The sequence below is a fragment of the Salmo salar genome, chromosome ssa03, assembly GCF_905237065.1.
Source record: "Salmo salar chromosome ssa03, Ssal_v3.1, whole genome shotgun sequence".
In the NCBI taxonomy this organism is placed as follows: domain Eukaryota; kingdom Metazoa; phylum Chordata; class Actinopteri; order Salmoniformes; family Salmonidae; genus Salmo; species Salmo salar.
Window position 1 is genome coordinate 97,246,218 of NC_059444.1, and position 24,421 is coordinate 97,270,638.

General features: G+C 42.2%; 1 protein-coding gene across 5 annotated transcripts; it reads left to right on the forward strand.

Moving 5' to 3' along the window:
• On the forward strand, positions 1 to 24,161 carry mettl22 (methyltransferase 22, Kin17 lysine). Of its 5 annotated transcripts, none has more exons than XM_045714240.1 (13): positions 79 to 171; positions 480 to 531; positions 1,247 to 1,390; positions 1,769 to 1,994; positions 6,513 to 6,634; positions 6,863 to 6,903; positions 8,635 to 8,779; positions 15,784 to 15,855; positions 17,869 to 17,922; positions 18,050 to 18,130; positions 19,261 to 19,363; positions 22,677 to 22,845; positions 23,332 to 24,161. In XM_045714240.1, exons 3-13 carry the CDS (start codon positions 1,285 to 1,287, stop codon positions 23,362 to 23,364), a joined length of 1,152 nt encoding a protein of 383 aa, XP_045570196.1. In that variant the 5' UTR covers positions 79 to 171; positions 480 to 531; positions 1,247 to 1,284; the 3' UTR covers positions 23,365 to 24,161.
• Positions 24,162 to 24,421: the final 260 nt, after the last annotated feature.

Here is a 24,421-nt window from a genome sequence, read left to right on the forward strand (position 1 = left end):
GGTTTACATACTGAGTTATTTCTAGATGCGTAGCACGCGGAACATTTTGGATGGCTTTTGTTTCCTTTGTTGGTGGGTGAAATAATAATGCTGCACCGTATGTATTCTTTACACCCAGTGTTCTTTCTGTACGACTTGGAAGCTGACATTTGAGACAATCTGCGCGTCGTTGTAAGCTCAGAATGAATTAAATGCGTGTTTATGTTATTAGACTGTACTGAATGTCATGTGTTGGAAGTGTTTCATTTAAATGTGCCAATTAAATGTCCCTCGTTAGCTAGCTTCGTAGTTAGTCTGCCCCTGGACCTTGCAGTCATTCATTATCAAAGTAGCTAGCATCAAGCTAGCTCATGGTAGTTGTTTCTAGCATGTTCCCTCCCACCCATTCGTTACATTTGTCAGAAGTTCCCACCGTAGAGAAGGCTAGTTCATTTGGCTAACCAAATGAATACATGTTTACCAGACACACGTCTTTGCAGCATTTTCATTGACAGCTTTTGGCTAGCAAGTTCGCTAACTACCACTGGAAAGGTGAGTGACCGCTATCAGTTATAAGTAACGTTGGCTGCTAACTGCAGGGCATAACAACATAAATTTTAGCCACACCGACTAAGAAGATTGTTTTTACGAACCATTTATTATGCCTCTTGTTGACATAATGCATACAGGGTCGTCAAGACACTCTCCTTAGTCGGTAGCTATGGCGACGTCAATTGGTGCTTTTCCAGCTATTAGGCGGCTTGCTGCCACAACAGTTCACTATGATGCTGGAGAGGGCACTTTGCTGAGCCGCAGGTTGGGGAATCCATTTAGCTGTTGGCCTTGTCTTTTAGTTCTGTGTTCCGGGACAGGCTGTATCTCACCTGTCTAACAGACAGGCTGTATTTCACCTGTCTAACAGATAGCAGAGACGGGCTGTATTTCACCTGTCTAGCAGAGACAGGCTGTATTTCACCTGTCTAGCAGAGACAGGCTGTTTTTCACCTGTCTAGCAGAGACAGGCTGTATTTCACCTGTCTAGCAGAGACAGGCTGTATTTCACCTGTCTAGCAGAGACAGGCTGTATTTCACCTGTCTAGCAGATAGCAGAGACAGGCTGTATTTCTGTTAGACAGGTGAAATACAGACCATTTGGTAGTTTAAGTGTGTGTGTGTGTGACCTGTGTGCTTGTGACAAATGTATATATGCGCCTGTGTGTCAGTTTGTGCTTGCAACACGTGTGTCTGACGTGTGTGTGTTCCCCAGGTGTGCTGCAGGCAGGTAGATGACATGCAGGGTGAGCCATGGACCAGATCACCTTCCATTATGACACAGTGCTGTCTGACGTTCACCTGTTGCTGCCCAACTCTCGCCACCTCATGGCACGCCTTAACCGCGTAGGACAACCAGGTACTGGAGAGCGCGTGTGTGTGTGTGTGTGTGTGTGTGTGTGTGTGTGTGTGTGTGTGTGTGTGTGTGTGTGTGTGTGTGTGTGTGTGTGTGTGTGTGTGTGTAAAATGACACAAAATTAAATGATGAAAATGTTGTAATTTAGTTTCAATGTAGGCCTCTCCTGAATGTCAATGGAACTGTCCCAACCCTCTATTGCTGTGTTTACACAGGCAGCCCAATTCTGGTATTTTTTCCCAATAATTGGTCTTTTGACCAATCACATCAGATCTTTTCACGTCAGATCTGTTTCAAATCTGATCTGATTGGTCAAAATACCAATGAGTGAAAACAAGATCAGAATTGGGGTGCCTGTCTAAACGCAGCCTATGTGTCTAGTGTTCATCTCCCGGTTCAGAATCCTGTGGGACGGAGCGAAGCAGCACACTTGTGACCTCGGTTCCCCCTGCGGAGGGGAAGAGTTAGACCGCGACACCCAGGAGGAGAGTGGAAGGGGAGATGCTAGGGGGAGTGAGACTGGGGCTGACGGAGGGGCTGACGGAGGGGAGGACGGAGGGGTAGAACCACCCCTGGATGAAGATGGAGATTTAGAGGTACCACGCAGGTCAGTTACATCTCACCTCCACATCAGTCACCACAGTTATTCCAGTCAAACCTTCCCTTTGTTTTTTATTCCCTTCATTTGATTGTTCTACTGTAAATGTTTTAAGGCCGGTGGATCAATAGAATAGTAGAATACACCAAGGTCCAATTTAGAAATGTGGTTGTGCATCAGCAGGGTTTCTCTTTTTATAACAGCCACTGACAGTCACTCAATTATCTCTCTCAGCAGTGTTTCTCTTTTTATAACAGCCACTGACAGTCACTCAATTATCTCTCTCAGCAGTGTTTCTCTTTTTATAACAGCCACTGACAGTCACTCAATTATCTCTCTCAGCAGTGTTTCTCTTTTTATAACAGCCACTGACAGTCACTCAATTATCTCTCTCAGCAGGTTTTTTTTTTTAGATTGGTAAGTTAGTCTAGCGGTCAGCTATGTAAACTTGAAGTATATCATGGTCGAATTGCCGACCGGGGGGCCCGCTCTCACTCAGATATCATGTTATAAACAGCAAACATTTCTCTCTACCCTATAGCAGAATGTGTAGAATTGCAGCAAATTTGCTTTAAAACTGAAAATGTTTCTCTCCGCCCAATGGCAAAGTGAGAGAATTACATGAAATGAGTTATAAAATAAAAAAAGCTAGATCTTCTCTCTGCCACTTTTTTTTGTGCCCCCCCATCAAAGTTTCCCATCCCTGTTGCAGACTAACTATTGTACATGTTATCCCTGTCCAGACAGGGTCTGAGATAGAGACATGACTAACTATTGTACATGTTATCCCTGTCCAGACAGGGTCTGAGATAGAGACATGACTAACTATTGTACATGTTATCCCTGTCCAGACAGGGTCTGAGATAGAGACATGACTAACTATTGTACATGTTATCCCTGTCCAGACAGAGTCTGAGATAGAGACATGACTAACTAACTATTTTACATGTTATCCCTGTCCAGACAGGGTCTGAGATAGAGACATGACTAACTATTGTACATGTTATCCCTGTCCAGACAGAGTCTGAGATAGAGACATGACTAACTATTGTACATGTTATCCCTGTCCAGACAGGGTCTGAGATAGAGACATGACTAACTAACTATTGTACATGTTATCCCTGTCCAGACAGAGTCTGAGATAGAGACATGACTAACTATTTTACATGTTATCCCTGTCCAGACAGAGTCTGAGATAGAGACATGACTAACTAACTATTGTACATGTTATCCCTGTCCAGACAGAGTCTGAGATAGAGACATGACTAACTATTGTACATGTTATCCCTGTCCAGACAGAGTCTGAGATAGAGACATGACTAACTATTGTACATGTTATCCCTGTCCAGACAGGGTCTGAGATAGAGACATGACTAACTAACTATTGTACATGTTATCCCTGTCCAGACAGGGTCTGAGATAGAGACATGACTAACTAACTATTGTACATGTTATCCCTGTCCAGACAGAGTCTGAGATAGAGACATGACTAACTATTGTACATGTTATCCCTGTCCAGACAGAGTCTGAGATAGAGACATGACTAACTAACTATTGTACATGTTATCCCTGTCCAGACAGAGTCTGAGATAGAGACATGACTAACTAACTATTGTACATGTTATCCCTGTCCAGACAGGGTCTGAGATAGAGACATGATAACTAACTATTGTACATGTTATCCCTGTCCAGACAGAGTCTGAGATAGAGACATGACTAACTATTGTACATGTTATCCCTGTCCAGACAGGGTCTGAGATAGAGACATGACTAACTATTGTACATGTTATCCCTGTCCAGACAGAGTCTGAGATAGAGACATGACTAACTATTGTACATGTTATCCCTGTCCAGACAGGGTCTGAGATAGAGACATGACTAACTAACTATTGTACATGTTATCCCTGTCCAGACAGAGTCTGAGATAGAGACATGACTACTAACTATTGTACATGTTATCCCTGTCCAGACAGAGTCTGAGATAGAGACATGACTAACTATTGTACATGTTATCCCTGTCCAGACAGAGTCTGAGATAGAGACATGACTAACTATTGTACATGTTATCCCTGTCCAGACAGGGTCTGAGATAGAGACATGACTAACTAACTATTGTACATGTTATCCCTGTCCAGACAGGGTCTGAGATAGAGACATGAACTAACTATTGTACATGTTATCCCTGTCCAGACAGAGTCTGAGATAGAGACATGACTAACTAACTATTGTACATGTTATCCCTGTCCAGACAGAGTCTGAGATAGAGACATGACTAACTATTGTACATGTTATCCCTGTCCAGACAGAGTCTGAGATAGAGACATGACTAACTATTGTACATGTTATCCCTGTCCAGACAGGGTCTGAGATAGAGACATGATACTAACTATTGTACATGTTATCCCTGTCCAGACAGAGTCTGAGATAGAGACATGACTAACTATTGTACATGTTATCCCTGTCCAGACAGAGTCTGAGATAGAGACATGACTAACTATTGTACATGTTATCCCTGTCCAGACAGAGTCTGAGATAGAGACATGACTAACTATTGTACATGTTATCCCTGTCCAGACAGAGTCTGAGATAGAGACATGACTAACTATTGTACATGTTATCCCTGTCCAGACAGGGTCTGAGATAGAGACATGACTAACTATTGTACATGTTATCCCTGTCCAGACAGAGTCTGAGATAGAGACATGACTAACTAACTATTGTACATGTTATCCCTGTCCAGACAGAGTCTGAGATAGAGACATGACTAACTAACTATTGTACATGTTATCCCTGTCCAGACAGGGTCTGAGATAGAGACATGACTAACTATTGTACATGTTATCCCTGTCCAGACAGAGTCTGAGATAGAGACATGACTAACTAACTATTGTACATGTTATCCCTGTCCAGACAGGGTCTGAGATAGAGACATGACTAACTAACTATTGTACATGTTATCCCTGTCCAGACAGAGTCTGAGATAGAGACATGACTAACTATTGTACATGTTATCCCTGTCCAGACAGAGTCTGAGATAGAGACATGACTAACTAACTATTGTACATGTTATCCCTGTCCAGACAGAGTCTGAGATAGAGACATGACTAACTAACTATTGTACATGTTATCCCTGTCCAGACAGAGTCTGAGATAGAGACATGACTAACTATTGTACATGTTATCCCTGTCCAGACAGAGTCTGAGATAGAGACATGACTACTAACTATTGTACATGTTATCCCTGTCCAGACAGGGTCTGAGATAGAGACATGACTAACTATTGTACATGTTATCCCTGTCCAGACAGAGTCTGAGATAGAGACATGACTAACTATTGTACATGTTATCCCTGTCCAGACAGAGTCTGAGATAGAGACATGACTAACTATTGTACATGTTATCCCTGTCCAGACAGGGTCTGAGATAGAGACATGACTAACTAACTATTGTACATGTTATCCCTGTCCAGACAGAGTCTGAGATAGACATGACTAACTAACTATTGTACATGTTATCCCTGTCCAGACAGAGTCTGAGATAGACATGACTAACTAACTATTGTACATGTTATCCCTGTCCAGACAGAGTCTGAGATAGAGACATGACTAACTATTGTACATGTTATCCCTGTCCAGACAGGGTCTGAGATAGAGACATGACTAACTATTGTACATGTTATCCCTGTCCAGACAGAGTCTGAGATGAGACATGAACTAACTATTGTACATGTTATCCCTGTCCAGACAGAGTCTGAGATAGAGACATGACTAACTAACTATTGTACATGTTATCCCTGTCCAGACAGAGTCTGAGATAGAGACATGACTAACTAACTATTGTACATGTTATCCCTGTCCAGACAGGGTCTGAGATAGAGACATGACTAACTAACTATTGTACATGTTATCCCTGTCCAGACAGGGTCTGAGATAGAGACATGACTAACTAACTATTGTACATGTTATCCCTGTCCAGACAGAGTCTGAGATAGAGACATGACTAACTATTGTACATGTTATCCCTGTCCAGACAGAGTCTGAGATAGAGACATGACTAACTAACTATTGTACATGTTATCCCTGTCCAGACAGGGTCTGAGATAGAGACATGACTAACTAACTATTGTACATGTTATCCCTGTCCAGACAGAGTCTGAGATAGAGACATGACTAACTATTGTACATGTTATCCCTGTCCAGACAGGGTCTGAGATAGAGACATGACTAACTAACTATTGTACATGTTATCCCTGTCCAGACAGAGTCTGAGATAGAGACATGACTAACTATTGTACATGTTATCCCTGTCCAGACAGAGTCTGAGATGGAGACATGACTAACTAACTATTGTACATGTTATCCCTGTCCAGACAGGGTCTGAGATAGAGACATGACTAACTATTGTACATGTTATCCCTGTCCAGACAGAGTCTGAGATAGACATGACTAACTATTGTACATGTTATCCCTGTCCAGACAGGGACATGACTAGCTCAGACCTTGTCTAACTATTTTACATGTTATCCAGGCCCAGACAAAGACTCCCTGAGAGGGACAGAGACATGGTCTACCCCATCATCCTCAGCCAGGCAAGAAGAGAGGAAGAGGAGGAGGAGGAGGAGGAGTGTCCTAGAGACGTCATCAGGATAGGTGAGAAGAGAACAGGACTGGTTTCTACCTCTGACTGACCCTGGTTACTTATTTTGTTTTTAGTCCAATGTAATTTCTGAATAGCTGAGTGAAGACAGGTCTGAGAGGCAGAAGTATGTGTTATAATTGTGTTTATGTGTGTTATGACTGTTTGTGTGTGTTATGACAGCTTGTGTGTGTTATAACTGTTTGTGTTTATAACTGTTTAAATCAACATGTCTTTAACAGAACACACTATGGCCACGCCTTTAGAAGATGTTGGCAAACAGGTGAGTCACTCTCGCTCTCTCACTCTGTCTTTCTCTCGCTCCCTCTCGCTCTCCCCCGCTCTCTCTCTCTCGCTCTCTCTCCCTCTCTCTCATGCTACTTTATTTTTCCTTCCTCATAAATTTAATGTACAGTGCCTTCAGAAAGTATTCATACCCCTTGACTTATTCCACATTTTGTTGTGTGAGACATGACTAACTAACTATTGTACTTGTTATCCCGGGATCTTTCAGCTGAATTCAAAATTGATTCAATTGATTTATTTTCTCACCCATCAAGACACAATACCCCATAATGACAAAGTGAAAACCTGTTTTTTGACATTTTTGCAAATTTATTGAAAAAGATGTAGAGGAATAACTCATTTACATAAGTATTCACACCTAGATGTTCAACATTTCCTCATTATTCTTCAAAAAAAATATTTAAGTTCTGTCAAATTGGTTGTTGACCATTGCTAAATAACCATTCTCAGGTGTTGCCGTAGATTTAAGTAGATTTAGGTCAAAACTGTAACTCGCCCACTCCGGAACATTCACTGTCTTCATGGTAAGCAACTCCAGTCTAGATTGGCCTTGTGTTTTAGGTTATTGTCCAGCTGAAAGGTGAATTAATCTCCCAGTGTCTGGTGGAAAGCAGACTGATCCAGGTTTTCCTCTAGGATTTTGCCTGTGCTCAGCTCTATTCCGTTTCTTTTTTATCCTGAAACTAATTTCTTTTTTATCCCCGATCCTTAATTATTACAAGCATACCCATAACATGATGCTTCCACCACTATGCTTAAAAATATGGAGAGTGGTCAGTAATATTGGATTTACCCCAAACATAAAGCTTTGTATTCAGGACATAAAGTGAATTTCTTTGCCACATTTTTTGCAGTATTACTTAGGGCCTTGTTGCAAACAGGATGTATGTTTTGTAATATTTTTATTCTGTACTGGCTTCCTTTTCACTCTGTCAATTAGGTTAGTATTGTGGAGTAACTACAATGTTGTTGATCCATCCTCAGTTTTCTCCTATCACAGCCATTAAACTATATAACTGTTTTAAAGTCAACATTGGCCTCATGGTGAAATCCCTGAGTAGTTTTCTTCCTCTCAGGCAACTGAGTTAGTAAGGACGCCTGTATCTTTGTAGTGACTGGGTGTATTGATACACCATCCAAAGTGTAATTAATAACTTCACCATGTTCAAAGGGATACTCAATGTCTGCTTTTTTTTTTTTTTTTGACCCGTCTAGTGTTTGGGGAGTAACAGATTACATTTAGAAAGTAATCTACCAACCCTGTCTACCAATAGGAGCCCTTCTTAACGAGGCATTGGAAAACCTCCCTGGTCTTTATAGTTGAATCAGATAATTGTATATGTGGGGTACAGAGATGAGGTGGTGAATCAAAAATTATGTTAAACACTATTATTGCACACAGACTGAGTCCATGTAACTTATTATGTGACTTGTTAAGGACATTTTTACTCCTGAACTTATTTAGGCGTTTCCATAACGGCGGTGTTGAATACTTATTGACTCAATACATTTCAGCTTTTCATTTGTAATTATATGTACAAATGACTAAAAACAGAATTCCACTTTGACATAATGGGGTGTTGTGTTTAGGCCAGTGACACAAAATATAAATGTAATCCATTTAAATTCAGTCTGTAACACAACACAATGTGGTAAAAGTCCAGGTGTGTGAATACTTTCTGAAGGCTCTGTATGGCTCCTTTACTAGGTTTGGCGAGGTGCGTTCCTATTGGCTGATTTAATCCTGTCTCAGCCAACTACATTCAGAGGAGCCACCGTCTTGGAGTTGGGGGCGGGGACTGGGCTGACCAGCGTAGTCATGGCAACGGTGGCCAAAACAGTGTACTGCACAGGTAAGGTACCATCGGGTAAACCAGGGTCCTTCGCCCCTGGGATCCTCATTTATACATTTTGCTGCGTAAATGCCACACTAAATATCTGCGTGCTCCGTTTCTGAGAAGAATCGGTAAGTCCTCCTGGACAATGACACCCTATATTATTGTATTTCTATCTGCTATAGCCTAGGCTCTGAGATTCATTAGGCTGTGATGTTGTGCTCCTGTCGCAAAGCAATACTGTAGCCTGTACCGGTAGCTTTTACATAAGCTACAGGTCTATTTACTGTGTTGGAAGAATGCTTTTTTTTTATCAGTAATTGATACTGTATTTGGAACAATGGACTGTGACAGTTTCTGAAAGAGAAAACAATGTCAAATTGTTGTGGACCTGTCAGCAGAACATTTGAATTCAACAATGGTTTTACATCTACAGTGCCTTCGGAAAGTGTTCAGACCCCTTGACTTTTTCCACATTTAGTTACAGCCTTATTCTAAAATTGATTCAATTGTTTGTTTTTTTTCCCTCATCAATCTACACACAATAACCCATCATGACAAAGTGAAAATGGGTTTTTAGAAATTTTTGCAAATTTATAAAAAAAAAATGAAATACCACAAATAGTCCCATCTTCTGTATACCACCCCTACCTTGTCTCAACACAACTGATTGGCTCAAATGCATTAAGAAGGAAAGAAATTCCACAAATTAACTTTTAACAAGGCACACCTGTTCATTAAAATGCATTCAATGAGACTATCTCATGAAGCTGGTTGAGAGAATGCCAAGAGTGTGCAAAGCTGTCATCAAGGCAAAGGGTGGCTACTTTGAAGAATATAAAATATATTTAGATTTTAACACTTTTTTTTTTTGTTGCTTACTAGATGATTCCATATGTGTTATTTCATAGTTTTGATGTCGTCACTATTATTTTGTAATGTAGAAAATGGTAAAAAGAAAAAGAAACCCTTGAATGAGTAGGTGTGTTCAAACTGTTGCCTGGTACTGTTCTAGGCTACTAGGTTGAAGAGAGATACACATCGTCATTTGTTGTATTGCTACTATGGGAATATGAATCCATCACAGCCAGGAAAGGTGAGAAATGTCTTCTGCAATGGTTATGAACATAAAATTTATAGAAAATAGATTCCTGTTTAATTATTTTAGATACTAAAAATGTAACAGATTTTCTCTCTAATGTCAAATGTCTGCATCTTGTTAATGTTTCCCTTTTTTAAATGAATCATGTCCCCCACGTATTCATCATATCCCCCACGTATTCATCATATCCCCCACGTATTCATCATATCCCCCACGTATTCATCATATCCCCACGTATTCATCATATCCCCACGTATTCATCATATCCCCCACGTATTCATCATATCCCCCACGTATTCATCATGTCCCCCACGTATTCATCATGTCCCCACGTATTCATCATGTCCCCCACGTATTCATCATGTCCCCCACGTATTCATCATGTCCCCCACGTATTCATCATATCCCCACGTATTCATCATATCCCCCACGTATTCATCATGTCCCCCACGTATTCATCATATCCCCCACGTATTCATCATGTCCCCCACGTATTCATCATATCCCCCACGTATTCATCATCTCCCCCACGTATTCATCATCTCCCCACGTATTCATCATATCCCCCACGTATTCATCATCTCCCCCACGTATTCATCATATCCCCCACGTATTCATCATATCCCCCACGTATTCATCATGTCCCCCACGTATTCATCATGTCCCCCACGTATTCATCATGTCCCCCACGTATTCATCATATCCCCCACGTATTCATCATGTCCCCCACGTATTCATCATGTCCCCCACGTATTCATCATGCCCCCACGTATTCATCATGCCCCCCACGTATTCATCATGTCCCCCCACGTATTCATCATGTCCCCCCACGTATTCATCATGTCCCCCCACGTATTCATCATGTCCCCCACGTATTCATCATGCCCCCACGTATTCATCATGCCCCCCACGTATTTATCATGTCCCCCACGTATTCATCATGCCCCCCACGTATTCATCATGCCCCCCACGTATTCATCATGCCCCCACGTATTCATCATGCCCCCACGTATTCATCATGCCCCCCACGTATTCATCATGCCCCCCACGTATTCATCATGCCCCCACGTATTCATCATGCCCCCCACGTATTCATCATGCCCCCCACGTATTCATCATGCCCCCCACGTATGGTGCTGGTCCTGGAGAGATACTGGGGTTGCAGGTTTCTGTTCCAGCCCTGCACTGTTTGTAAATGAGGCCCCTGGTCCTGGAGAGATACTGGGGTTGCAGGTTTCTGTTCCAGCCCTGCACTGTTTGTAAATGAGGCCCCTGGTCCTGGTCCAATTCAACAGATTGCACTGTAACTTGAATTGAGAGCATCTTGTTGCTCACCTCGTAGCTCCCTTGCCCAGATAGTCTGGCCCAGTCTGAAGAATACTATCCTAGGCAGAAAATCTCACTTTTGAATAATCCCTTGGCATGATTTGATAAGAAATCGTACCTTTTGAAATAATTGCACTGTTTTTCTCAATTTAGCAATTTTATGCATGGCTGCTGTTGCAGGCCCATTTCACCTTCTCATACTAGGCTAATTTCCCCTTCTCATAATAAAGCTGCTGGAATTCTATTGCTCTCAATCATAGTAATGGTACACACACATACTTACTCACTCACTCATAGGCTAGCTAGCTAAGGCTGTTGGGCACTGATAAACACAGTGATGCAATGTTAGCTAACTAAGGCTGTTGGGCACTGATAAACACAGAGATGCAATGTTGGCTAGCTAGCTAGCTAAGGATGTTGGGCACTGATAAACACAGTGATGCAATATTAGCTAGCTAAGGCTGTTGGGCACTGATAAACACAGAGATGCAATGTTAGCTAGCTAGCTAAGGATGTTGGGCACTGATAAACACAGTGATGAAATGTTAGCTAGCTAAGGATGTTGGGCACTGATAAACACAGTGATGCAATGTTAGCTAGCTAGCTAAGGATGTTGGGCACTGATAAACACAGTGATGCAATGTTAGCTAGCTAAGGATGTTGGGCACTGATAAACACAGTGATGCAATGTTAGCTAGCTAAGGATGTTGGGCACTGATAAACACAGTGATGCAATGTTAGCTAGCTAGCTAAGGATGTTGGGCACTGATAAACACAGTGATGCAATGTTAGCTAACTAAGGCTGTTGGGCACTGCACTGATAAACAGCATGTAGATTTTCACTTATTTAGGATAGTTTGACAGCTTGGTGATGCAGTGACGTTCCCAGCAGTCAGTCTGGACTTCAGCCTGTTTCCAAAGCACCAATCACGACATTGTAACGTTGGGTCAGGTAAAAGCACAGCGCAGCAGCAGACTCATTAATTTGATATTTTTTTATTTTTTATTTAACCTTTATTTAACCAGGAAGGGCTCATTGAGATTGAAAATCTCTTTTTCAAGAGCGTCCTGGCCAAGATAGTCAGCACCAAGTCATTACAAAAATTACAGACAAACAACATGAAAAACTACAAGTAATCTAGTAAAAACCATAGAATTCACAAGAGTATAACAAAATCAAAACAGCAAATTAAAAACATTGACAGGTCAGGGAATCAGTCTCAAGTTCATTCATCAGTGATTTAAAAATACCAATCGGGACAAGTTACAGTTTAAAAGTATTTTGTAAGGCGTTCCAAGACGATGGCCAGAGTACATAAAAGCCCTTTTACCAAATTCAGTTCGGACATTTGGAACAGTTAGCAGGATAAAGTCCAGCGAACGAAGAGAGTACCCACCACATTTCTGAACAATAAAAATGTAGTAAACCCAAAATGCCTTTATAAATAAAAGTATACCAGTGACTGAGCCTACGAGTGACTAGAGAAGGCCAGCCAACCCAATGTACTGACTCAAGGCAGAGCAGGCTGTTCGCTGCTGTAGCTTGTCTTTCTCTGTGGCAAATAATTTCTCCTACTAACGTGACAGCATTGTTGTGTTAGGTATTTGTTTAATTAGAATGTTTCCCGTCATCATGATGATGATGATCTGGACCTGTTAGTGGTAGTTTTGTGACAGGTGCACTGTGCACATTTAATTTCGATTTTTAAACATCGTTTTTCATTTAGGGATTTTTTCTTAATGACCCAGTTTATTTTAAATGTTTAAAGGTTTAAATGTTCACACCCCCACCCCTGGCCCTGCCAACAAACTGGCTAAGAATATACAGTCACATTAATCTTATCCAGGTAATATCACACATTATGTTTAAATGTATAGCTCCAACAATGAAGGGAACAGATGGATTAAATGTAGTGACTAGCAGCCAACACATTTAGAAAAGATTCATTCAAAGCTGTTAAAAGGATGGTTCAGTGATGTATCAAGTCATTGACATAATGGTGACCAGGATAGTGATTTAACATGCCTCTAAACCCACATCTGTAGATAATGGTGATCAGGATAGTGATTTAACATGCCTCTAAACCCACATCTGTAGATAATGGTGATCAGGATAGTGATTTAACATGCCTCTAAACCCACATCTGTAGATAATGGTGACCAGGATAGTGATCTGACTGGAATGGTGCTGTGTGTTTCTACCAGTCAACGCTGTATGGTTTTATAAAGACCAACATGTTACACTATAGTAATGTTTTATAAAGACCACCAGAGACCATTAAAACACACACATCGGAGTGTTTAATCAACTATCTCTTCACTACACAGATTTCACAGTTACAACTGAGTTGAGAGGAGGCAGCACAGACATAACCGGTCTCCAACACCTTGGCAGTTTCAAACCCCTCTATTCTACCTCTGTCACTATTATATAATGCAATCAAGACATTCAACATGAGGAAAAGCACTCTCCCATCTGATTTGGGCTTGTGCGTGGGAGTAATATGTTGAAAGGGAAAAAGCATACTACTCTTGCCAGTATCACGTCAGTCCTTTCAGCTTAATGAACTGAGTGCAGGTGGGTGTTTCTTCTGTAAAGGCCCAGTGCAGTCCACAATGTGGTTTTCCTGGGTTTTATACACAGTGCCTTCGGAAAGTATTCATACCCCATCGACTTTTTCCACATTTTGTTACGTTACAGCGTTATTCTAAAATGGATTAAATACAAAAACATCCTCGGCAATCTACATACAATACCTCCTGATGACAAAGTGAAAAACAGGTTTTTAGAAATGTTTGCACATTTATGAAAAAAATAAACAGATACCTTATTTACAGAAGTATTCAGACCCTTTGCTATGAGACTCGAAATTGAGTTTAGATGCATCCTGTTTTCGTTGATCATCCTTGATGTTTTTACAACTTGATTGGAGTCCACCTGTGGTAAATTCATTTGATTGGACATGATTTGGAAAGGCGCACACCTGTCTATATAGGGTCCCACAGTTGACAGTGCATGTCAGAGCAAAAACCAAGCCATAAGGTTGAAGGAATTGTCAGCGGAGCTCCAAGACAGGATTGTGTCGTGGCACAGATCTGGGGAAGAGTACCAAAACATTTCTGCAGCATTAAAGGTCCCTAAGAACACAGTGGCCTCCATCATTCTTAAATGTAAGAAATTTGGAACCACCAAGACTTTACCTAGAGCTGACCACCCTGCCAAACTGGTCAATCGGGGGAGAAGGGCCTTGGTCCAGGGAGGTGACCAAGAACCCGAGGGTCACTGACAGAGCTCTAGAATTCCTCTGTGGAAATTTGAGAACTTTCCAGAAGGACAACCATCTCTGCAGCACACAAGCAGGCCTTTATGGAAGATTGGCCAGACGAAAGCCACTCCTCAGTAAAAGGCACATGACAGCCCACTTGGAGTTTGCCAAAAGACACCTAAAGACTCTCAGACCATGAGAAACAAGATTCTCTGGTCTGATGAAACCAAGATTGAACTCTTTGGCCTGAATGCCAAATGTCACCTCTGGAGGAAACCTGGCACCATCCCTACGGTGAAGCATGGTGGTGGCAGCATCATGCTGTGGGGATGTTTTTCAGCGGCAGGAACTGGGATACTAATCAGGATCGAGGCAAAGATGAACGGCGTAAAGTACAGAGATCCTTGATGAAAACCTGCTCCAGAGCGCTCAGGACCTCAGACTGGGACGAAGGTTCATCTTCCAACAGGACAACGGCCCTAAGCACACAGCCAAGACAACGCAGGAGTGGCTTCGGGACAAGTCTCTGAATGTCCTTGAGCCTGGACTTGAACCCGATCGAACATCTCTGGAGAGACCTGAAAATAGCTGTGCAGTGACGCTCCCCATCCAACCTGACAGAGCTTGAGAGGATCTTCAGAAAAGAATAGAACTCCCCAAATACAGGTGTGCCAAGCTTGTAGCGTCATACCCAAGAAGACTCAATGCTGTTATCGCTGCCAAAGGTTCTTCAACAAGTAAAGGGTCTGAATAATTGTGTGTAGATTGATGAGGAGAAAAAACGATTTAATACATTTTACAATAAAGCTGTAGCGTAACAAAATGTGGAAAAAGTCGATGGGGTATGAATACTTTCCGAAGGCACTGTATATTACCACACTATGAGATTGTCATAATTTTCCCAACTTCACAGTATTATTCCAATTTCCTTTTAGTATAAGAGCTGTTTGAAAAGGCGTTGGGGGAGGTTTGGAACCTCCCCCAATAACAGCTAGTTTTCCCTACCTAACTCAGACAGTCCTAACAAAATAATTGCTTGAGAAATTGCAGTTTTCTAAAATGCAAATCAATTTATAACATTTTCACATGTGTTTTTCTGGATATTTTTGTTGTTATTCTGTCTCTCACTGTTCAAATAAACCTACCATTAAAATTATAGACTGATCCTTTCTTTATCAGTGGGCAAACGTACAAAATCAGCAGGGGATCAAATACTTTTTTTCCCCCACTGTATTTCCAATGTTGTGTTTTAGAATGTTGGAAGCCCAAGTTTAAAGTTACATAAATGCTGTGTAAAATCCCAATATCTGTGTAACGTTGTGTTGCAGACGTTGGGGAGGACCTACTGAGCATGTGCCAGAAGAACGTGACGTTAAACAGACACCTGATGGAACCTGCAGGTGAGCGAACATTGAACAGTTAGACAATGTGTAGTTAGAGAACATTAGTTAGAGAACGTTACTTAAACAACGTTTAGCACAGGGCTGCCGGCAAACGTGTGACCAGCTGGCATTTTCAATCAGGTCGGGCAGCGCCTCATCACTTGATTTAGTTTAATAAAAAATATTTATGCAAAGCGTTAAGATGAAGTACAAAGTCATGTTTTTTAGACTGATTTGCCTCATGATTTGTTAACGGGGGAGTGCTGCAGGCACATGGGAGTGCTGCAGGCACATGGGAGTGCTGCAGGCTGTGTGTTTCTTGACCAACCAGATTCCTAGAAATCACAGGTCACGCAGGCCAGGCACTACGCATTAAAGAATAGGCTTATTTATTTAGCAGACATGATAACGCATCCCTCCCGAGTCCAGACACAAGCATAAACTCTTTAACAGAAATGTTGCTGCAGCCTACACCAAACCATTAGCAGTCTGACATGCTGTATGGGATAACAAGGAGATGATTTACCAGTCTGATCAACTGGCCTACTGAATTCAGCCTACGGTGGTCCGGCAGGTAGCCTAGGCACGGCAGGTAGCCTCGTGGTTAGAGCGTTGGGCCAGTAACCGAAAGGTTGCTGGATCGAATCCCTGAATCTGCCATTCTGCCCCTGAGCAAGGCAGTTAACCCACTATTCCCCGGGCGCCGACAACGTGGATGTTGATTAAGGCAGCCCCCCCCCCTTACCGCTCTGATTCAGAGGGGTTGGGTTAAATGTAGAAGACACATTTCAGTTGAATACGTTCAGTTGGACAACTGACTAGGTATCCCCCTTTCCTTTCCTGTCCTTCCTGACAGGGTAAACCAACCTCTAACGTTATCTATTTATAGCCCTTTTATTGGTGTTAGGAGAAAATCAGTTAAGGTCATCAAATTTGCTTTATATTCAAATTTCGGCTAGCTAGTTCACCTGGACATTATCAATCACAAATGATGAACTGGAAATCAATCAACACAGTGATGACAGACTGTGAGTAACTTTTTAATTACAGATGCAAAGCCCTACATGATGCAAAGAAAGCTCAGCCCTGTTAGTTCTATTGTCCAATCACAGTTGTTGTGTCTGTGCAACGGACACGCCCTGTTTAGTTTTAAAATGAAATTCATATGAGCAAGAACCACGTTGCTGCAGTTCCAGAGTTTTCATCCTCTCTATGACCAGGAGTTTTTCCCAGCAGTTTCTTTTTAAACCATATGACCTGATTAGAAAACCGCTGGCTCCATCATAGCCCATATAAAACACCTGATTTAATCCCTGTCCTACCCTACAGAGAACAGAGTTCTACCTGGTTAGGTTACCAGATCAGGAAAAACTCTGAGCCCCACCCCTCTGGAACCTGGGGTACACACCTCTGGTTTAGCCGATGTTAGATGTACTGTAGGGTTTTTCCACCTTGGTACTTAACAGTACCATACTGGTTCACTGATTATGGGTTCTGTTCTGTTCTGATTCGGCACACTTTGTTTTTCCATTAAAAAAATGAACAGATGCAGGTTTGAATTGCAGAGAGGATGTTGCTGTAGATGACAAATGTGAAGTGTAACTAAGCAACGATTCATACCAGAGTGTAACTAAGCAACGATTCTTACCACAGTGTAACTAAGCAACGATTCCTACCAGAGTGTAAATTATTACATGTAGTACCAGGCTAGCTCTCTCTCCCTGGCTGTTTCATTACAATATGTTGTACCAGGCTAGCTCTCTCTCTCCCTGGCTGTTTCATTACAATATGTTGTACCAGGCTAGCTCTCTCTCTCCCTGGCTGTTTCATTACAATATGTTGTACCAGGCTAGCTCTCTCTCTCCCTGGCTGTTTCATTACAATATGTTGTACCAGGCTAGCTCTCTCTCTCCCTGGCTGTTTCATTACAATATGTTGTACCAGGCTAGCTCTCTCTCTCCCTGGCTGTTTCATTACAATATGTTGTACCAGACAGTATTGAATATTAGTGTTGTCTTGTCTCTTTAACAGGTGGGGAGGTGCGAGTACGTCTACTGGACTGGCTCAGACACGATCTCTGCACAGGTGGGCAGGCTACACGAACACATACACATACACACACACACACACATTGAGAAACACACACACATGATGTTAAACCATGGTCTCTCTGCTGATCTCTCTTTCTCTCCATTCATCTCTTGTTTCTCAGACGCTGATGCAGAGTTTGGATGGACAGAGGATGAAGTGGCAGATCTCCATGACAACACAACCATTATCATTGCTGCTGACGGTAAGACAGTTGTAACCAGGTGTTTATCCGGTGGGATCAGGTGTTAACCGGTGGGATCAGGTGTTATCAGGTGGGATCAGGTGTTATCCGGTGGGATCAGGTGTTATCAGGTGGGATCAGGTGTTATCCGGTGGGATCAGGTGTTGTCCGGTGGGATCAGGTGTTGTCCGGTGGGATCAGGTGTTGTCCGGTGGGATCAGGTGTTGTCCGGTGGGATCAGGTGTTGTCCGGTGGGATCAGGTGTTGTCCGGTGGGATCAGGTGTTATCCGGTGGGATCAGGTGTTATCCGGTGGGATCAGGTGTTATCAGGTGGGATCAGGTGTTATCAGGTGGGATCAGGTGGGATCAGGTGTTGTCCGGTGGGATCAGGTGTTATCAGGTGGGATCAGGTGTTGTCCGGTGGGATCAGGTGTTATCAGGTGGGATCAGGTGTTGTCCGGTGGGATCAGGTGTTGTCCGGTGGGATCAGGTGTTATCAGGTGGGATCAGGTGTTATCAGGTGGGATCAGGTGTTATCAGGTGGGATCAGGTGTTATCAGGTGGGATCAGGTGTTATCAGGTGGGATCAGGTGTTATCAGGTGGGATCAGGTGTTATCAGGTGGGATCAGGTGTTATCAGGTGGGATCAGGTGTTATCCGGTGGGATCAGGTGTTATCCGGTGGGACCAGGTGTTATCAGGTGGGATCAGGTGTTATCAGGTGTTATCAGGTGGGATCAGGTGTTATCCGGTGGGACCAGGTGTTATCCGGTGGGACCAGGTGTTATCAGGTGGGACCAGGTGTTATCAGGTGGGACCAGGTGTTATCAGGTGGGACCAGGTGTTATCAGGTGGGATCAGGTGTTATCCGGTGGGATCTGTTGTTATCCGGTGGGATCTGTTGTTATCCGGTGGGATCTGTTGTTATCCCGTGGGATCTGTTGTTATCCCGTGGAATATTAATAATCACCCTGCTAATTCACTAGCACTCAGAGCAGACTACAGGTACAGAACACAGATGGTATGGTGCTGAGTGATCTCTGTGGAATATTAATAATCACCCTGCTAATTCACTAGCACTCAGAGCAGACTACAGGTACAGAACACAGATAGTATGGTAATAAACTGTATTTATTTGTCATTTGTTCCAGTGTGCTACGATGACGATCTGACAGACGCGCTGTTCCGAACTCTGTACAGAATCTGTAACAACCTCCGTCTCCCCAGTACTACATACCTGTCTATAGAGAAGAGGTAACATACCTGTACTACATACCTGTCTATAGAGAAGAGGTAACATACCTGTCTATAGAGAAGAAGTAACATACCTGTCTATAGAGAAGAAGTAACATACCTGTCTATAGAGAAGAGGTAACATACCTGTCTATAGAGAAGAGGTAACATACCTGTACAACATACCTGTCTATAGAGAAGAGGTAACATACCTGTACTACATACCTGTCTATAGAGAAGAGGTAACATACCTGTACTACATACCTGTCTATAGAGAAGAGGTAACATACCTGTACTACATACCTGTCTATAGAGAAGAGGTAACATACCTGTACAACATACCTGTCTATAGAGAAGAGGTAACATACCTGTACTACATACCTGTCTATAGAGAAGAGGTAACATACCTGTACAACATACCTGTCTATAGAGAAGAGGTAACATACCTGTACTACATACCTGTCTATAGAGAAGAGGTAACATACCTGTACAACATACCTGTCTATAGAGAAGAGGTAACATACCTGTCTATGGGAAACATACCTGTCTATAGAGAAGAGGTAACATACCTGTACAACATACCTGTCTATAGAGAAGAGGTAACATACCTGTCTATAGAGAAGAGGTAACATACCTGTACAACATACCTGTCTATAGAGAAGAGGTAACATACCTGTACTACATACCTGTCTATAGAGAAGAGGTAACATACCTGTACTACATACCTGTCTATAGAGAAGAGGTAAACTAAACATACCTGTCTATAGAGAAGAGGTAACATACCTGTACAACATACCTGTCTATAGAGAAGAGGTAACATACCTGTACAACATACCTGTCTATAGAGAAGAGGTAACATACCTGTACTACATACCTGTCTATAGAGAAGAGGTAACATACCTGTACTACATACCTGTCTATAGAGAAGAGGTAACATACCTGTACTACATACCTGTCTATAGAGAAGAGGTAACATACCTGTACTACATACCTGTCTATAGAGAAGAGGTAACATACCTGTACTACATACCTGTCTATAGAGAAGAGGTAACATACCTGTACTACATACCTGTCTATAGAGAAGAGGTAACATACCTGTACTACATACCTGTCTATAGAGAAGAGGTAACATACCTGTACTACATACCTGTCTATAGAGAAGAGGTAACATACCTGTACTACATACCTGTCTATAGAGAAGAGGTAACACACCTGTACCACATACCTGTCTATAGAGAAGAGGTAACACACCTGTACTACATACCTGTCTATAGAGAAGAGGTAACATACCTGTACTACATACCTGTCTATAGAGAAGAGGTAACATACCTGTCTATAGAGAAGAGGTAACATACCTGTCTATAGAGAAGAAGTAACATACCTGTCTATAGAGAAGAGGTAACACACCTGTCTATAGAGAAGAGGTAACACACCTGTCTATAGAGAAGAGGTAACACACCTGTCTATAGAGAAGAGGTAACACACCTGTCTATAGAGAAGAGGTAACACACCTGTCTATAGAGAAGAGGTAACACACCTGTCTATAGAGAAGAGGTAACACACCTGTCTATAGAGAAGAGGTAACACACCTGTCTATAGAGAAGAGGTAACATACCTGTCTATAGAGAAGAGGTAACATACCTGTCTATAGAGAAGAGGTAACACACCTGTCCTACATACCTGTCTATAGAGAAGAGGTAACACACCTGTACTACATACCTGTCTATAGAGAAGCGGTAACACACCTGTACTACATACCTGTCTATAGAGAAGCGGTAACACACCTGTACTACATACGTGTCTATAGAGAAGAGGTAACATACCTGTACTACATACCTGTCTATAGAGAAGAGGTAACATACCTGTACTACATACGTGTCTATAGAGAAGAGGTAACATACCTGTACTACATACCTGTCTATAGAGAAGAGGTAACATACCTGTACTACATACCTGTCTATAGAGAAGAGGTAACATACCTGTACAACATACCTGTCTATAGAGAAGAGGTAACATACCTGTACTACATACCTGTCTATAGAGAAGAGGTAACATACCTGTACTACATACGTGTCTATAGAGAAGAGGTAACATACCTGTACTACATACCTGTCTATAGAGAAGAGGTAACACACCTGTACTACATACGTGTCTATAGAGAAGAGGTAACACACCTGTACTACATACCTGTCTATAGAGAAGAGGTAACATACAGTACCTGTACTACAGTGCCTTCGGTAAGAATTCAGATCCCTTAACGTTCTCCACATTTTGTTACATTACAGCCTTATTCTGAAACGTATTACATTTCATTTTTTCCTCATCAATCTACACACAGTTACCAATAATGACAAAGCAAAAACCATGAAATGAATTAAGACATTTACATAAATATTCAGACCCTTAACTCAGTACTTTGTTGAAGCACTTTTGGCAGCGATTACAGCCTCGAGTCTTCTTTGGTATGACGCTACAAGCTTGACACACCTGTATTTGGGGAGTTCCATTCCTCTCTGAAGATCCTCTCAAGCTCTGTCAGGTTGGATGGGGAGCGTCACTGCACAGCTATTTTCAGGTCTCTCCAGAGATGTTCTATCGGGTTCAAGTCCAGGCTCTAGCTGGGCCACTCAAGGACATTCAGAGACTTGTCCCGAAGCCACTCCTGCATTGTCTTGGCTGTGTAGTTAGGTTCGTTGTCCTGTTGGAAGGTGAACCTTCGCCCCAGTCTGAGGTCCCGAGCGTTCTGGAGCAGGTTTCATCAAGGATCTCTCTGTACTTTGCTCCGTTCATCTTTCCCTCGATCCTGACTAGTCTCCCAGTTCCTGCCGCTGAAAAACATCCCCCCAGCATGATGCTGCCACCACCATGCTTCACCGTAGGGATGGTGCCAGGTTTCCTCCAGAGGTGACGCTTGGCATTCAGGCCAAAGATTTCAATCTTGGTTTCATCAGACCAGAGAATCTTGTTTCTCATGGTCTGAGAGTCTTTAGGTGCTTTTGACAAACTCCAAGTGGGCTGTCATGTGCCTTTTACTGAGGAGTGACTTCCGTCTGGCCACTCTACCATAAAGGCCTGATTGGTGGAGTGCTGCAGAGATGGTTGTCCTTCTGGAAGTTTCTCCCATCTCCACAGAGGAACTCTGGAGCTCTGTCAGAGTGACCCTCGGGTTATATAGATTTATGCATATAGATTTATGCTAAATGTAAAAAATAAATCCAGCTCATGTGCCACATCTTGTAATTACAGTCTTTGTGTGTAATGATGTGTGTGTGCGTGCGTGCTTGCCTACGTGTGTGTGTGTGTGTCTGTGTGTGTGTGTGTGTGTGTTCCCCAGGCTGAACTTCACTCTGAGACACTTGGACATATCATGCGAGGCCTACGACCATTTCCGCCACTGTCTGTGTGAGATGCAGGAGCTAAGAGACGGACGGACATGCTTCACAGTGGAGCAGGTCAAACCCTCTTTCCCACAGTGCTTGCTGTATGAGCGCATAGAGCAACTGGTGAGAAACACACACACACAGTGGAGTTTCTCACACACACACACGTACAGTTTCACATACACACTTTACTGAACCTAGAAAACCCCTACCCAACAGAATGTTTCTAGTACTATATCCTAAACCCAACAGAATGTTTCTAGTACTATATCCTTATGTCTACTACACTGTGAGACTGTGGGCTCTATTTAACAAAGCTAACACAATGGTACATCTACAAAGCTTAACACAATGGTACTATAGGTCCAGGGTGGAAATATTTTAGCTATTTTCACAGCCGGAATTATGAGCGCAAGAGCTGGTGGTGGCGTTGAAGGGCTGGGTTTTGGTGAATAAGTTGTAGCTGTGTCGAGGCATGACCCCCTCACTGGCCAATCAGAAAATGCTCCATGGCTAAATATATGGTTGCTTCAAGTTGGGTATTTACAGTCTTTTATATATTGCGTTGTCATCAACTTCAATTCCGATGTTAGACTTTCTCTTTTTCAGGAGTTGTGGAAAGTGACAGCAGTGCCTGTCTAACCCTCTGAGGAGCTGACCTGCTCCTTGACCTGCTCCTAGACCTGAGACATGGAGTTTTCTGATCTTAGACCTAGTGTTTTCTGAACCTCTTGTGGTCAGTGTTGAGAAGGTATTGATAAAATATATAGATTATTTAGAGAACTAATAGCAGTCATTTCAATCAGGGCAGCTGGACAGCGGTGAACAAAGGCACTAGGAATTATCTCTGTAAATGAACTCACTTGTTAAATAAGATGTTTTTAAGCTCAGACCAGGGGTTGTGACATAGATATTCAGTATATTCTCATTTACTTGCTGTTAGATTGAAGTGAACCGGTCAAATGGGACAGCCCCATAGCCTCTGAATGTTTTGTTCCTGTGTAAATGATGAGTGATCAGGTAAACACTGACCTAGGATGCATCCCAAATGGTATCCTATCCTCAATATAGTGCACTACTTTGGACCAGAGCCCTATGGACCCTGGACCAGAGCCCTATGGACCCTGGTCTAAAGTAGTACACAGTATAGGGCATAGTGTCCCAAATGGCACCCTATCTTAATGTCTGTTTATAATTTATAAGACATTATGAAATAGCTTGTTAACAATTTAGTAAATAAGCTGTTTATCAATCAGTTTTTATAAGTTCATATATTTATTAAAATAAACTACCTAATAATGTTTAAGAGATTTATAAGCAGACATATAGTGTTAATGTGTGTGTGTTGATACAAAACCATGGCACTGTTTCTTTCACAATTATACAGTCATCTTTTGATTCAAATTACTAAATAAAATACTGATTATTGATTATTTCAACAAAAATGTCTTTATTAGAAGTGGTGAACTTTGATTCATACTGTCTTAAAGGGGCAATCTGGGATTGAAACAACAACCGAGCTGCCACCCGGCCACTTTTTTATGTAAACAGCTGAGGAATGGAGCTGGAGAAATGGAACCATCTCAAATTCATAGACGGAGCTACGACTGACCATCTCTGAGATCAAAATGATAGTTTGAACCATGTTATGAGGCTATACGGTGTCTGTTTACAATGACGTTCTTTACACACAGTGGAG